General features: G+C 45.2%; 1 protein-coding gene across 3 annotated transcripts; it reads right to left on the bottom strand.

Moving 5' to 3' along the window:
* Window positions 1-1,627: 1,627 nt before the first annotated feature.
* Window positions 1,628-14,930, bottom strand: HIKESHI (heat shock protein nuclear import factor hikeshi). Of its 3 annotated transcripts, XM_075416428.1 has the most exons (6): window positions 14,813-14,911; window positions 14,286-14,394; window positions 13,811-14,048; window positions 7,443-7,594; window positions 4,185-4,303; window positions 1,628-1,855 (listed from the first exon to the last, which is right to left on the bottom strand). In XM_075416428.1, the coding sequence occupies exons 3-6, from the start codon at window positions 13,959-13,961 to the stop codon at window positions 1,801-1,803; spliced, it is 477 nt and encodes a 158-aa protein (XP_075272543.1). In that variant the 5' UTR covers window positions 13,962-14,048; window positions 14,286-14,394; window positions 14,813-14,911; the 3' UTR covers window positions 1,628-1,800. The 3 variants fall into 3 exon arrangements, with proteins under 3 accessions (XP_075272543.1, XP_075272533.1, XP_075272554.1); XM_075416418.1 differs by lacking the exon at window positions 14,286-14,394 and having other exon boundaries at window positions 14,813-14,930; XM_075416439.1 differs by lacking the exons at window positions 14,286-14,394; window positions 14,813-14,911 and adding an exon at window positions 14,421-14,512.
* Between the last annotated feature and the right edge of the window lie 676 nt (window positions 14,931-15,606).

Raw genomic sequence — 15,606 nt, 5'->3', positions numbered from 1 at the left:
TCTTTGGGATGAACTCCGTGTGAAGAGCGCAGTAAGGCTGGGAAGTTGCCATTTCCTTCAACTGTTGCACACAGAGTATCTCACTGAAGAGATTCATCTTTCATCCCTTTGTAAAAAAAAATTAGGCTGGAGAGATGTTCCTGGAAGTCCTTGTCTGTCTTCACCAGCTTTCAGAGACTTGGAAATTGGCTCAATGAGTGGCTTGGACTACAATCCTGATTTGGAAAAATTGTAGAAAATTTGTACTGTTGAGTGTAAAAAAACAGGTTCCTGATTGTTAAGTCAGTGGTTCAATTTGAAAGGTCTCTCCGCCTCAGAGCTTCAGGTCCTGTTTGCTGGGGTTTAACTCCATCTGGTGGTGACTGAATAGAAAAACCCGTTACCACAGTGTAATTTTAAATCGGCGTCTTCTTGAGGCTTCTAATTTTAAGCCAAAGAAGTTCATGCTGATGTGGATTGAACGTGCCCTTCCTGGTAAGGGGGGGGGGGGGGGGGGGGGGCGTGTTTTCTTTGGTGGGTTTCATGCTCGTGTTTCACTGCTGATGGTGTTGGGGAGCTCTAGTTCTGGGGCTGAAGGTCAGGAGATGCCAGGGCTGGGGGGAAGGCTGCAGGCTCCACTGAGGATGCTTAGCTGCCAGCATGGGAGAGGATTCGTGTGACAGAAAAACATTTGCTTCATTTCATTATTGTAACTATTTAAAAAAAGCTACAGCAAACCATCTGTGCAATTAGAATTTTGACTACTTCTCTTGGGGTTTGTCTTAGCAAAACCCAGTAGCAGCACATGTACTTGTTGCTTCTTCTATTTTTAAATTTGCCTCTGGGCGTGGTGCTGAGGTGAGGGCAGAGTTTTACTTTTCAAAAGCCAGCTGGACCATTGAATAGCGGCAACTACTGAAGAAAAGATACCTTCTCATAGCCAGCTGAAGGGGCATCAGCGTCTTCCAACCCTTCCGGAAGAATTTAGAACAATGTTCCTTGTGTTGTTGGAGACTACGGAGATGTTCTGTTGTAAGTTCCGAGTAGAACCGCAGCCAAGTTCAAAGGCGAGCTCACAGGATTGTCAAAACAAGCCTCCGTTCACTGCCCTGCAATGAGTTTCTCAACGTAGAACATAATGGATTCCTCTCAAACAGTGGAAAGGAGACCCCACAAATCCTTGACGTAATTTCAATGTAACCCATTTTCCTCACAGAGAAACTCTTCCAGGTACTAACAGCCATTAGGCTTGTTTTTCTCCTCCTCCACGTCATTCACACCATCATTAGAGAAAGCAATATTCAAATTCATCAAATACCACCACTGTCAGTAATTTAGCAGCTCTCATCTCACTGAACAGTCCTGGGCTGCAAATTACAAACCTAGAACTCTGCACTGGCCCCTAAGGGCCATCTCAAAGCTACTTGTTCTCAGCTCACCCTTCAGACTGAGGTAAAGAAGGGAAAACTACATCTATTTTGTTGACAGCTAAACACCCCAAAACATCACACAAGTACAAAACAGTGCTGCCATTTTTCATCTTCTAGTTTCCTCCACTTCAAATGCACTTTCAAGTGAGTATTTCTACACCTGCACCGATTTCTTGTCACAGCCAAGTACACCAATTAAAAAAAACCACGTAGGCAAGTAGTTTTCACGGATTTTAATTTTAAATAATTTTCAGGAGTAATACAAAAGTTACAAGTTTGTCTATTCAGACTAATCGTTTTTTTCCCCCAAAATTCCTCAGCAGAGTTGCTTGGTGCACCTTTCAGACAGCACTGCTTAGAAAGCACTTCAGATGACACCATTAATTTAAGCTTATGTTTTCCAGAAGAGAGGGTTCTGTGTCAGACGTCTTTGGAAGTTCTCATACCTGGGGGGAAAAAAAAAAACAACACAAAACACAAAAGCTGTTGCAAATAAGATGGCTTAAAAAATGATATAAATATTTTGGTCTATGCAGAGAACATGATCAGTTACATCTATTCCACACCAGGACATGAATAAATCCAAACTCCTCCTTTCTGATTCCAGAATCCTCCCAGCGAGACTTGTGCGCTTCAACAGCAAGCGGGGTCTCACTGAAGTGCTAGCCCCGAGGATGCTCATTCAAGCTTAGCAAAACTGTAAGTGAATTAAAAGTGGCTGTTTTGTGCATAACATTTTTTGGGCCAGGAAATCAAAGTTGGAGCAGGTAGAAGCAGGAGTCTGAGGCTGCCCATTATCCGAGTCCTCAGGCCAGGCATCTCGCAGAAGAAACCCCACCAACCCCAAACCAAGAGAGCCCCGTGCCGTTTAGGGACACGCCGCGATACTGGGAAAACCAAGGTAACGCCGCTGCTGCTGCGCCCAGCTCAGCTGTCCCTGTAGGACCCCTCGGGGATGCACAGAGCCAGCTCCGCACTTCGCTGGACTGCGGACACGAGCTCGCACAGAGACCGCAGCCTCTGATCCAGGATCGCTTCCCAGCTGGCGATGGGTAACCGGCTCGCAGGTACGGACGAGGGGACTGCAGAGAGTTCTGCACTCAAGGCTATGCATCGATTCGCCTTGTAGTTCTAACAGAAACCTTGAGAGAAAGTAGTCCCCGTTATTTTTCCACCTTTACTAAATAATTCTAACCTCCACATTTTTTTTTATATATGGTAATGTTTCAGTAAAACCTAATGAGGAAAAATAACTCTCTAACACATAACAGAATCATGTATGCACACATGCTGTCCTAATTTCACTTTCCATACTCAGAGACAAGCAAACCACAAACACTGAAGGTCAGAATTCATTATTGACCTACAGTGAAGAAACAGGGGAAGCATACAATTTCTGTGACTTTCAAAAAAAGAAAAAAAAAAAAAACTTACAGGCTTTGAGCTACAAAAGCCTAAAAACTGCTTTCAATCCCCACAAACCCAGGCTGTAAGGTATCAAAAAGTACTGCCAATGGAACAAGGAAAACAAACCAAGAAAAGGTTCTCCTCCATCTCATAGTTCCTACCCCAACTCAAATGAGAAAAGAGACTCTAAAGGGTTTCAAACTCACTGACATTAGAGAAAGGCTTATTTATGAATGAATTTCTCAGCCAAACTATTGAATTTCCATTGCAGCCCGCCCATTGCGGAGATTCCACATATTACAAACTGTAAGTCAACACATTATAATGGCTCACAAACATATGAACAGAGCCAGAAAACATTGGTTTTCCGTCCTGTAATCACATTAGCAAATTTCTATATATGAATGTGTTAAGTGTATTAGAGCTACACCTCACTTCACTATACTGTTCTGAACAACCAAAAGCAACTGCAGCAACATCCAGGCAATAGCAGCCATCACCCTGCTTCTGCAGCCTGTCTTCCCTTCGATTCCTCTCATCAGAGACCTGACCCACACATATTCATGGAGCGCGCAGAGTACCTTCTGAACAGAAGGGATCTGCTTCAAATTACACTCCCAAAGAAAATACATTGCTTACCTTAACTGCCTGCATATTCACGAGATCTGTACTAACAATAAAACTGTATGCAGAGAGCCCAAAATACTGTTTTGAAAGGGTTTCGGTTAATATGGGAGAGGCTGAAGAGGGCTGAACTGGAGGAAAGAATTTTTCAGACATCCTATTTGTGACTGCCGGCAGTTCACAGTTTGTCTCCAGACTACACGCGCTGTCCCCCCAGACAGTTGCTTCTTAAACCAGTCCCTGGAGAACAACTCTGAGAGACTTCTGCATTTGTGCTCGAGGGTCTTGGTGATGGAACCAGGCCAACTAGGAACACGATTTCTCCGCCTCTCCCATATTCTTAAGCAACGTAACTATGCTGGAACTACGTCTAGGAAGAGAGTAAGCATAACAAATACGCACAAACTGACAAGTCTCAGCATGTTGTGTCTTCCCATGACTCCAAAGCGTTTGCATCATCAGCAACGCAGTGCAACTCCACACGTGTCAAGGGCGACATTTCCAGAAGCAGAACATTTAGAGGCTGTTTACCACTTTAATAAAAAATTGCTATCAAGATGCTGACAAATTAATGCAAAAACAGTGGATGGAACATCTCTATACTTGAGATAAAAAACAACAGACCCTTCTAAACATTTCTGCATCATCTCACGGAATAGCATGGCAGCAGTTCAATACTTCGAAATCAGCCAGTTTAATGCCTAGAAAAAAAGCACATTTGGGACTAGGGATCATTGCCATTACCATTTCAGAACTACATTTGCAGGGATGAAAGCTTCAGAAGGATTTGGGGTCATCTGTGCCTGAGTAACAGCAAACGAGGAAGCAAAGTTATAGAAGTTATCCAACATCTTCTGAGTGAACTGAAATAAAAAAAGAGACATTTTAAGTAAGTTCTTTTTTCAGTTTGAATTTTTGTGCAAAAGATTAACAGATACACAACTCCTATATGAAGTAACATTAGCATTGCCATCTAAAACACAATGGGAAAGTGGATATAGTAGGTTCAGGAATGTACATTTGAAACTGGTCAGCACACCCTAACTCAGTCTTGCCTTCAGATCCATCCAGAATTCATCTTCAGAATCGGCACTTGCCCACTCCCTGCCCAATTTCATCCAACTGGATTAACAGCGTTGGGAAGAACATTTTCTTCTAGTGACAAAGTAGTGATGCAGTGACAAGAGCTGTCCCTCTCCTCCAAATTAAACCATCGGAAGAACTGTAGACCAGGTCAAAGCTGCCACTCCAACTCACAGCAAAACACCGGTTGTTAAACCAGCTGAAGAGTCTGCGGTCTGCCTCCTTACCACTCGCCAGACTCCAGGGACAGGGAAATTTCCTTTAGCTTTCACCACAGAAGGGCTGCTATCCTGGCATCCTCTGCCACAAGATCTTGCTGGGAAAAACAAAACAAGACGCATAGGAAACTCCTAAACTGTAGGAATAAGGCAGTAAAAAAGTGCAAAAAAGGCCAAGAAGCAGCAAGCCCTGGGTGCAGCAGATGAGGCTGCAGGACATTCCCACTCAGTTTACAAATAAATAAGCCTACGGTACCGTCTTCTTTCCTCTATTGTTTTTATTTAAACAAAAAGTATGCATTGTTTTGGTGAGAGAACAAACTATTTTCGTAGGCCATGAAAGAATGGAGGAAACCAGAGCCTGGGGCAACATATGCACACTCCTGTGTTTCCCTCCACCCGCTCTGACAAAAGGAGTGGAAGAAACGATGTCCTAGAATGTCAGAGCCTACCCTCAGTCTCGCCCCATTCATATGCAGGGCTCTCTGGTTTTGTCCCACTTTTTCCACACATCTTTTTGATAATATAACTCTCTCTCTATATAAATATATACACACAATCATAAAGCTTCATAAAACGTAATAAAAATGTAGTAGGAGAGCAACCCCTTAGCTCAGAGAAGCAAGAGACCATTTTGCCTTTAAAAAAAAATACTTTTATTGCTATAATGTAGCAGTTCCAAATAGATGACAAAGTATTAAATGAAAGCTATTGGCCGTTCACAAACCTGCTCCCAGTCATATCCCCTTCCTCTGTGATCTACTCCCTCAAGTCTCTCCTTCAACTATGACTTTATATGTTTTCTCTAAAGGAGTAACGATTACTTCAACCTTTTGTTGAACTGCATTCCTTGAAAGCAATATGCACTTTCAGTTAAGATGTTACTCTTTTTTTAATAGAAAAATCCACCTAACTGGAAATAATATTTGTAAAAATGTTATGCGTTCAGGAGGTGGCTTTTTTTCTTTAAATATTATGGCCAGAAAAATCCACCAGCCACGTTGCAAATTACCTTACGTGGCACATTATGACCTCATGACATAACTACTACTATTATAAAAACTGATGGAATCAGAAATATTATTTCATAGAATCACAGAATGGTTTGGGTTGGAAGGAACCCTTAAAGGTCATTTATTGCAACTGCCCTGCAGTGAGCAGGGACATCTTCAAACAGACCAGGTTGCTCAGAGCCCTGTCCAACCCGGCCTGGAATGTTTCCACGGATGGGACATCGACCACCTCTCTGGGCAACCTGTGCCAGTTTCACCACCGTCATTGTAAAAACATTTCTTCCTTATATCCTGTCTAAATCTACCCTCTTTTAGCTTAAAACCATCACCCCTTCTCCTGTCGCAACAGACCCTGCTAAAAACCTTGTTGCCGTCTTTCTTTTTAAGCCGCCTTTAAGTACTGAAAGGCTGCTCTAAGGTCTCCCTGCAGCCTTCTCCTCCCCAGGCTGAACAGCCTCAGCTCTCAGCCTTTCCTCAGCAGAGGGGTTCCAGCTCTCAGACATTTTTGTGGCCTCCTCTGGCCCCGCTCCAAGAGCTCCAGGTCTGTCCTGTGCTGGGGGCTCCAGAGCTGGATGCAGAACTCCCAGGAGGGTCTCACCAGAGCGCAGCAGAGGGGCAGAATCCCCTCCCTCAACCTGCTGGCCACGCTGCTTTTGCTCCCCCAGTCCCTGTCTTGCTGTCCATTTAGAATGTCACTTGCCCCTAACAACTCCAGAAAAGCTCAATTAAACATACAAAAATAGCTGTTGGTCAACTGCTAGTCACAATAACCTTCTCCAGGAGACCTTACCTATTTGGAGCTATTATGCGTATAAACTGCCAAAGGACATCAGCTACATTATCAGGGTTACTGTTCAACTACCAATGTACCTCAGCAAGCATCTGTAAGGAAAGTGAGTAAGATAAGAAAAAAAAGCCTAAGAAAAGCCTCAACAACTTCTGAAATGTCAAGAGAGAATACCAGAGCCATCAGTGTTAGGGAAATCAAGACCTGCCATGAAGATCTGGAGCTGCCATTAGATGGCCAATGAACTGCCAGTGCTGGCTGAGGATTTCCAGAGGGTCAAACTAATGGACAGGCTGGGTAAAAAAAAAAAAACCAGCAAACGTTTTTACCTGGTCCACAGGTAAAGAACTGAGAAAACAAAACAAAACAAAAACATCTTTCTGTGGGAGGGGGCATGATTCTGCAGTTCTGCAGAAAGACACCAGAAAGATTTCTCAGGGGTCAGTGGTACACATGGATATCTGTCTGCATCCATGCCCGTGTCTGCCCTGACTTTTGGGTAATTTTTGACCATCCCTGCAAGTCTACGCACTGGAGTTCCAGCACTTACAAATCACCGAAGATCCAGTGTCTCTTCCATGCATTTAGTCATAGCTGCTCCTATAAGGAAGTATCATAAATACTTTTACAGTAGAGTGACATCGACACAAGTGAGTCTGCTGGCCTCACTCCACCGAGCAGGCACAATCCAATGCTTTACAGGAGACACAGTTTTCCAGTGCAAGAAAATACAATTTCAAAATACCAAAGCATCCAGCCAAATTATTTGACAATTATTAGGTTGGTTACAATCCTATAGCCACCCACAGCACCATTTTTTTTTTTAATTAGTTCTTAAGAGGCTCAATTCTAAAGAATTTCGTACGACAGAGAACTTCTGAGAACAGAATGTCCAAGCTACCTCTGTGAATGAATCTACTGATGACACAGCAGCACTTGCAACAGGAGTCTGCTGGGCCAGGTTCTCCAGCAGTTCCACTGAGATTCCAATCTGGGCGACCGTTGGCGTCTGAGGGAGGTTCATGGCACCAAAGGGATGTTGACTTCCCTTCCCTGAAAGCACCACAAACAGCAAACGTTAGATTTGGCATGTACATAGAGACTGTGTTACTTCAATCACCGTGTTTCTTGTGTCAAAGGTATTCCTCAATTCCCACGAGAGAGATCTCCCTATCTCAGAAACACAGAAAAATCATGCAGTCCGAGCACAGGCACAAGTACACACAAGCACAACAGATGGAACTGTGCGATAGGTACGTTTAAAAAACACAGCAGATCTTAAGGAAATTTCTTAAAAAAGGAAAACCATAATTTTCAAGCTCTCTATGAAGTAAATGGATTCAACAGGAAATATGATCTGTGCGTAAAAGACAGCAGAACCTTTCTCTACAGGTACCAACCTTTAATTCACAGGCTCAAGACTGAAGATCTCAGAAACTTGACCATTCTTCTGCAGGGATACAAGGCACCGCCACAAAGAAGCCCCCATCCAACCCATACAGAATGCACACTGACAAACCCAGCAGCCTTTTCAGCCGAAGCCAAGTGCCGCTCCTCACTCCAGACCCTACAATTGCAATATAGTGCTACACTTATGAGTAAAGCACTCACTATTAAATTGTTACTTTAACACAAAGCCAGCAAGCAGAGAGTTCATCTCCTGAAGTGCTGTTTAGAAGCCCTTTTGAGAAATGCCGCTGCTGCAGGATCGCAACATTTACTGTAGATAGAGGCTCGCTTGATGAAGGTAAAATTTATTAAAGCATTAAAAAAGAAAGAGAAAAGCTATTAGAAACCAAGTATCACACAAGTGCGCTACTGAAAATTCCAATAGCAACAGAGCTGGCAGAAGTTTTACACCTTGCAACATCTTCACCTGAGCAGCTGACGTTTACAATAGAAGCAAAATCCTCAGACAACAGGCTCCATCAGAATGTGTCATGACTTTAGAAAGACACTCATGATCTAAATAATAAAAAATACTGTCACTTTGTATGCGCTCCCATGGCACCACTCTCCTGGAAAGATGTCCACCTTCAAGGGCGAGAGAAAAGCATCCCCTGCCATCCTGACACCAGCTGAAATACACTGCACGTTTTCAATCCTTGGCTCTTGCAATTAACATTCCAAACCTTCCACATACAAAGAACACAGTATGTTAACCCGTACCGAAATACAAGCTCAGGCTTTCGCATTCAGACCCTACACTCTCCAACACGCTGTCACAGCAGAGCAACTGCAATCAGTAAAGTATTTTTTCCACCCCCTTCTTTCCCTGTATTGAACCCTTGATTGAAGATATTGAGCCTTCGTTACCTTTCAGCCCAACCATGTCAAAAACCTTACCCATGTGTACGCCTCAAACGCAGACAGTATGTTAGAGGCTGTATTTGTAAGTGGAAAGCAGAGCATCACATGCATCACTGCACAGTGGAAAAAGTCTGTAATGGAAAAGGCTATCCTGTAACTTTCATCCCACTTGTTAACTTACTTCCAGTAAGGGTGCAAAATCCCAGCCCAAGGTTTGTTTTCTACTTCTGCCACACTTTCCAGCACAAGTGAAATTAAAAAATCTTAGAGTTGCAAGACAAGGAGTATTTTTAAGCCCCTTCTTTATGCACAATCACACGAAATTCATCTACTCTTAATCAGTAAAACAACATACAGTCAGAGAAGAACATATAATTGCATGCACTGAAGTATTACCAGCCATTATTCCTCTCCAGATCTGAAAGCACAGACAAGGCACTAACAACTGCCAGCAACAGCTTTTTTCTAAAGCTTGATTCTCCAGGCCCAAACTGCTTCCCTGCAGCACGACTTCCTGCTTTGAAAAGGAAGGCCAGCAAAATATTCTATCCACAGGTTTTCCAAAGCGACCTAAAGACACCACCTGTAGGTAACACCAGCAGAACCTACGTCCTGCCTTCCACGAGCAGCCATGCTCTGCAAAGTTGTCAGGAGCCCAAGCAAAACACTTAGAACTCTTCAGTCACACCATGCGAACTGGCCACAGTTCCTTGTGCCGAGTGACAAACCTCACAGCGATGCCATTAGGAATGCCAGTGACCTTAACGAACGAATGCCTACAAATATCTGAAGGGTGGGTGTCAGGAGGATGGGGCCAAGCTCTTTTCAGTGGTGCCCAGTGACAGGACAAGGGGTAATGGGCACAAACTGAGGCACAGGAAGTTCCGTCTGAACATGAGGAGGAACTTCTTCTCTCTGAGGGTGACGGAGCACTGGAACAGGCTGCCCAGGGAGGTTGTGGAGTCTCCTTCTCTGGAGATATTCAAGACCCACCTGGACGCGGTCCTGTGCAGCCTGCTGTAGGTGACCCTGCTTCGGCGGGGGGGTCGGACTAGATGACCCACAGAGGTCCCTTCCAACCCCTACTATTCTGTGATTCTGTGATTCTGTGAATACAGTCAGCGCTACCAGTGCCGCTCGAACAGGCACCAAGGGATCTCACCACAATGTCTGATCGCAGCTGCAGTTTATTACACAAGGGCAGAAATCGCACAATTTCAAGAGAGCAACTCAGCCTCGTTCACAAAGGTATATTCCTACTTTATTCCTCTTGGCACTAAAGAGGTCACTCAGCTTTGTTAAGGTCACAAATATTCTACTTTTCCTTGACCACAGCCTGTTAAACATTTCACCTGTAATAAAAAAAAAATCCGTAAGTGGGAAGAGTAAGAGACTGAAAGAATACATGTTGACTGTCATCCTACTGTGCGGTGGGGAAGTGACCAGAAAAACCCAAAACCCATGTTATTCAGCTTTTCACATGAATTCTAACTACCAATGTTGATGGGGTGGGGGGGAAGTTGATTTAATAATCTTCCAGCAAACATGAAGATTGGATCTGAAAAAAAAAAAAAAATCAGATGTAATGCGTATTGCAAAGCCTGTCACCATCCTGCATGATACTCAGTCCTCAGAAAGAAACACGGAATAATGCTGGACACTTTGAGCCTTTAACTACTACACTTATAGTCAATATCAGCAGATGCAAGACTTCACTACTAAATCCAGGGGTCAAAACAACAACAACAAAAACAACAAACACAACACTCCCACAAGCCACACATGCACTTCTAGCCTCACAGCACAGCTTTTAAGAATGGTTAGAAGTTATCAAGAAGAAGAACAAAGGAAAAGCCTGCTTGCAGATATATTAAGTTTGTACCGAGCCTACTATGAAACAGAATTCAACAGACTTTTCCTGATTACTGAGGAGCTCTTATGGAATCTTTTAGAGGGTACTATGACATTCCTGTGAGGCACCTTCAAGATCCAATCTGGAAATCTCTTATTCAAAGAAGGTTACCCAAGTTTAAACAGCACCTGTAGTCAAGCGTCCAGGTTCATAATTTAGTCTCTACTCCACAAACCACTTTTTCACATTGAAGAGTGTATTCCACAAAAGCCATTTCCCCTTTAGTGCGTGTATTGAGACAACCTTCTGGTATCCCACTTGGAAACACTGCAATGTTCACCTGCATTGGCTTTCTTAAGTCAGCACAGGACAGGAGGGACCAGAGAAGTGAACAAAAAACCCTGGGGCAACGCCATTTTACTTGACCCTCATAGTCCAGAAGTCAAATACAGGATCTGGGGATGTGGTATTAAACAGCCCAACCAGTCCTTACAACAATGTGCAACCCCGACAAGTTACACACATCACCAAACCTGCACAGTCCCAGGGCATAAACTTAACACAAGAGTTCCAAATGATACATTGAGCCTTCCCCAAAGTCCGTGTACTAAAACACTACGTCACTTCTGCTGCCCACTCGTGTCCACGTAAGAAACACGCTGGCCCTCTTCATCACACAGCAAGAAACACTGCCACAACCACGGCTTCACAGGGGGCTGACAAACAATTAGGGGCACAAATTTCTTCCTCTCAACAAGGAATTAAGTTCAAGCAAACACAACACTCCACAGTATTTTCAATCTGCAGCACAGCTACTAATACAACTATATAGTACCCCCGGAAAGCAAGCTAATGTCACAAAAGACATTGCATCCGTGCTACAAAAATTGTATCTTTTCTAATAATTTTTAATGCACATATTCCTAAAATAACGTAAAAAAGAGCTGACATAATCCAGACACTTGTAAAAGCTCTCCACGCTGTTCCAGCTCATAAAGTAACAGGCAGTCTCTTTATTACATTAGGTTTCATCCCACTTGTTAACTTACTTCCAGTAAGGGTGCAAAATCCCAGCCCAAGGTTCGCCCTCTACTTCTACCACACTTTCAGGCGCAAGTGAAATTAAAAAACCTTAGGTTTTGCATTAGGTTTTGCATCAACTTCATCTTGCTATTAATTCTCCAAATTAGCCCTCGGCATCCTCACATTAGCCTGCACCTACCGAGTTAGGAATATCCACACAGCCTCTGCATTTCTGATGAGCCTCACCTACAGCTTCGCTTGCCACCCCCAGTGCCCCCAGAAAAAGTGACAAGGCTGAGAACACCTTCATGGCAGAGCCACTCAGCTTTAAACTGCTATTTTACATGAACAGAGCCTCAACAGCCAAGCTACAAACATAATCACCCAGTATTTCCTACGCAGGGGATAAAACTCTAGTTCAACTTCTTTATTCAGTCTCTTCGCAGAACGGCACTGCTACCTACTACGCTGAATCAGGAGACATCTGAGCACCCCAACATCTGTTGCAGGACCTGCCATTGACATTCGCCCTCCTCCTCCTCACCCATTTCACAGAGGCATGAGGTCTATCAACAGCCCGCTCAAAAAACCAGCCTGAGGTAGTCAAACCCAAAATGCAGATTTCAACAGGCAGTGATGTCTCTCAGCGACTCCAGCTGTCTCTAATCCCTCTCTCGTCTTGCCTTCCTACAGCCTCAAAGTCTTCTCCACCATGTTTATGGTCATGGAAACTAAGGCTGTGTAGCTTACACTGACTCTACAGTCAGAGAGAAGCTGTAGAGAACCATGTGAACGGTGGAGGTCTCTGTTGTTCAGATCAAGCACAGCACTGCCTCACGGCATTGCAAACGCATTCAGTTATGTTGCGGAGTTCTTCCTTGAGAGCAGCCCTTACTTGGAAATTACAGCTAATCATGCAAAGAGCATCTGAAAGTGTGTTTTCCTATGCAGCTGTCTGAAAGCATATATGGTTAAGTCTTTCCAACGTGAGAAACACACGGCAAAAGCTGGCAGAAGAACCAGTGATACGCTTAACTGTCTCACTAACAACACAACTTCGGAACATACAGAAACATGTCCCCCAAAGCCCCTTCCTGTGGCTGTTCTCTCTTCTGAAGAAAGCCCGAATTTTTGAGGAACTTTATGATAAGAATTCATTTTGCTCTGCACCTTGAGAGCCCGTATCTCATGTCACACTGCCATCCAGGACTGACTCAAAAGAAAGCATGCCACGTTATGAACGAATACATTTTATCACAGCAACCTCAACGTGTACCTAAACAGAGATTCAAGGCTACGCTGAAGCCTATAAAAGATGTATATTACTTTATCACCGCAACACTTTAAGCTGCTCGACTGATATATCTGTTCCTTTAATAAGGCAAAGGCGTGCCACTGGGGCACTTCATCGTTTTTATAATATGCATGGCAAAACCCCCATATATTTAGGAAAAAACACCCACACCTACCTCAGGAATCCCCAGCATTCGCTGGCTCCCAAATGAGTCAGATTTCTCTAACTCAGGTCTATTTTGAAAATACTAAAACATCAGGAAAGCTGCTTTCCAATAACACCCTCTACTGGAGCACTACATAGCGCAACCGCACCGCAACGGGAAGCGGCTGGCTGAAATCACTGCGCCAGACTTTACTCACTACAAAACCGGTCTCCGCACTACAAAGAATACCACCGCTTAACAGCGGAAGCCGAAAGAAAACGTGGCAGGCATGTCTAGACAGATGCCTAAAAACCACACTATGGAAGCTACAGGGTTGTTCTGCCTCAGATTCTCTGTGCAGAAGCACTGGAGCACGTGCCAAGCCTGCTCAAAAGAATTTCCAGATCAACACCACGTAAAAGAGAAAACAAGTGAGACATTTTGCTAGGAACATTAATGGACAGACAGACGTCCATGAAGCTGACAGATGGCTTCGAGTACCCCATCTGCTAGGGACAACCTGAAAATGCACAGTGGTCTGTCTTTTCAAGCAGCTTTTTGTTCAAAACCACCTTCAAACATTTATCCCCTTCTGCATGCAGGAACCCATCTGTTTCACTGACTGCTACGTTTTACCAGTCTTACCAGATTTCAGACCAGAAATTTTGAAGATGGCACTCGGCTTCTCATTAGTGACAAACCCCAGCAGCTGCCACACCGCCATCCCACTCTGGTCCGGATAACAAAAATAGACAGATCCTCCCATTCCTTCTGGAAATGGAATCGTTCCCAGCATGAAGACCACTACATGGTTGATGTTTTCATAGTCCGGTAAATCAAATACAAATTTGTCTTCCGCCACTTGTTGGGGAGCTGCCTGTACCTGAAGAGAAGAAAACCTTTATTAGTATTACTGTGTTGTTTCATCTTTGGAACTGTGAATTTCCTTTTACAGAAATACACCTAAAGTGGAATGTAACAACCTAAAGAGCAAACAGCCAGATAAAAATCAAACACGGCAGAAGAACAACTGCAAAAAAATATTACTAAAAAAGGCACAACAGTCTCGTTCTACCTGCACTGAACACGTATCCCACCCGGGACTACAGGATCAGAATACCTTCGCTCCCCATGCGCGTAGGAGGAAAATAGGGTGCAGAAGAGGTTGCCAAGTCTATAAGCAGTGGCTGTTGACCACCTGGCTGGCACAACCCCAGGATCATGGAAACCTGTTCACATAGGAAATACAATAGACCTTGAGACAGGCGGCAGGACGGCGAAACGCCAGAGCAAACGATACCCTCCTCTTCACCCGAGGTGCCACACCCCTGCAGCCAACGCACAATCTAGCCTTAAAAAGCTTCTTTTAAGCTCCCAGCTCGCCCCCTGAGAAGCCCCAGCCTCTCCGTTAACAGAGGGGACGGTGACTGCCTCCGGTGACGGGGCTCCACATCGCAGCTGCCTCTGGGGATGCGAGGCAGGAGCCCGCCGAGGAGCGGGGCCGGCGTGACGGGGCCGCTGCCCGCGGCCAGCCCCGGGCGGAACCCGGCGAGGGAAAGGGGCGAACCCCGCGGGGTGGCCCTGCCTCAGCTCCGCCCCGGCCCCGAGCGGGTTGAGGGCCCCGCCCGCGGCCCGGGCAGCGCTCACCAGCCTGCCCGCCACCAGGCAGCCGAACATGGCGGCGGCCCCCGAAACCCCTCAGACGCTTCGCTGCTGCTGGGCCTCCATCAGCGCCGTCTCCCGGAAGTCAACGCGCCCCCACTCACCCCCGGGGCCATCGAGTCACTTCCGGAGCGCGGCCCTAGGGGACGGGGAGGAGGACTACATCTCCCGTGGTGCAATGCGCGCTTGCGCAAGGAGCGAGGCGACGCGAGGCGGCGCGGGGACTGACGGGAGATGTAGTTCGCGTTTAAACCCAAGCAAAACTGTCCAAAGCCGTTCGGAGCGAATAAAATCTGCATTAGAAAGTAAAAGAGAGATAAAAAGGAAAAAATAATCCGAAAAGCTACCTGAGTGAACACAGAATCATAGAATCACAGAATGGTTTGTGTTGGAAGGGACCTTAGAGATCATCTGGTTCCAATCCCCCTGCCATGAGCAGGGACAGCTTCCGCCAGACCAGGTTGCTCAGAGCTCCATCCAACCTGGCCTTGAACACTGCCAGGGAGGGGGCAGCCACAGCTTCTCTCGGCAACCTGGGCCAGGGCCTCACCACTCTCATGGTGAAGAATTTCTTCCTAATATCTAATCTAAATCTGCCAGTTTACAGCCATTCCCCCTTGTCCTATCACTACACACCCTTGTGAAGAGTCCCCCTCCATCCTTCCTGTCGGCCCCTTCAGGTACTGGAAGGCTGCTAGAAAGTCACCCTGGAGCCTTCTCTTCTCCAGGCTGAACAGCCCCAACTCCCTCAGCCTGTCCTCATAGGAGAGGTGCTCCAG

The sequence above is a fragment of the Opisthocomus hoazin genome, chromosome 1 (genome assembly GCF_030867145.1).
Source record: "Opisthocomus hoazin isolate bOpiHoa1 chromosome 1, bOpiHoa1.hap1, whole genome shotgun sequence".
NCBI classification, from domain to species: Eukaryota; Metazoa; Chordata; class Aves; order Opisthocomiformes; family Opisthocomidae; genus Opisthocomus; species Opisthocomus hoazin.
The sequence above is the reverse complement of the archived record's forward strand: the minus strand, read 5'-3'. Positions and strand labels throughout refer to the sequence as shown.

Excerpts from the sequence above, each read along its gene's own strand:
- HIKESHI (XM_075416418.1), bottom strand. The coding sequence starts at position 14,842 with ATGTTCGGCTGCCTGGTGGCGGGCAGGCTG. Across the intron at positions 14,049-14,812 it reads GCCTGGTGGCGGGCAGGCTG|GTACAGGCAGCTCCCCAACA; the intron begins GTGAGCGCTGCC and ends TCTTCTCTTCAG. Across the intron at positions 7,595-13,810 it reads AATTTCTGGTCTGAAATCTG|GGAAGGGAAGTCAACATCCC; the intron begins GTAAGACTGGTA and ends TGGTGCTTTCAG.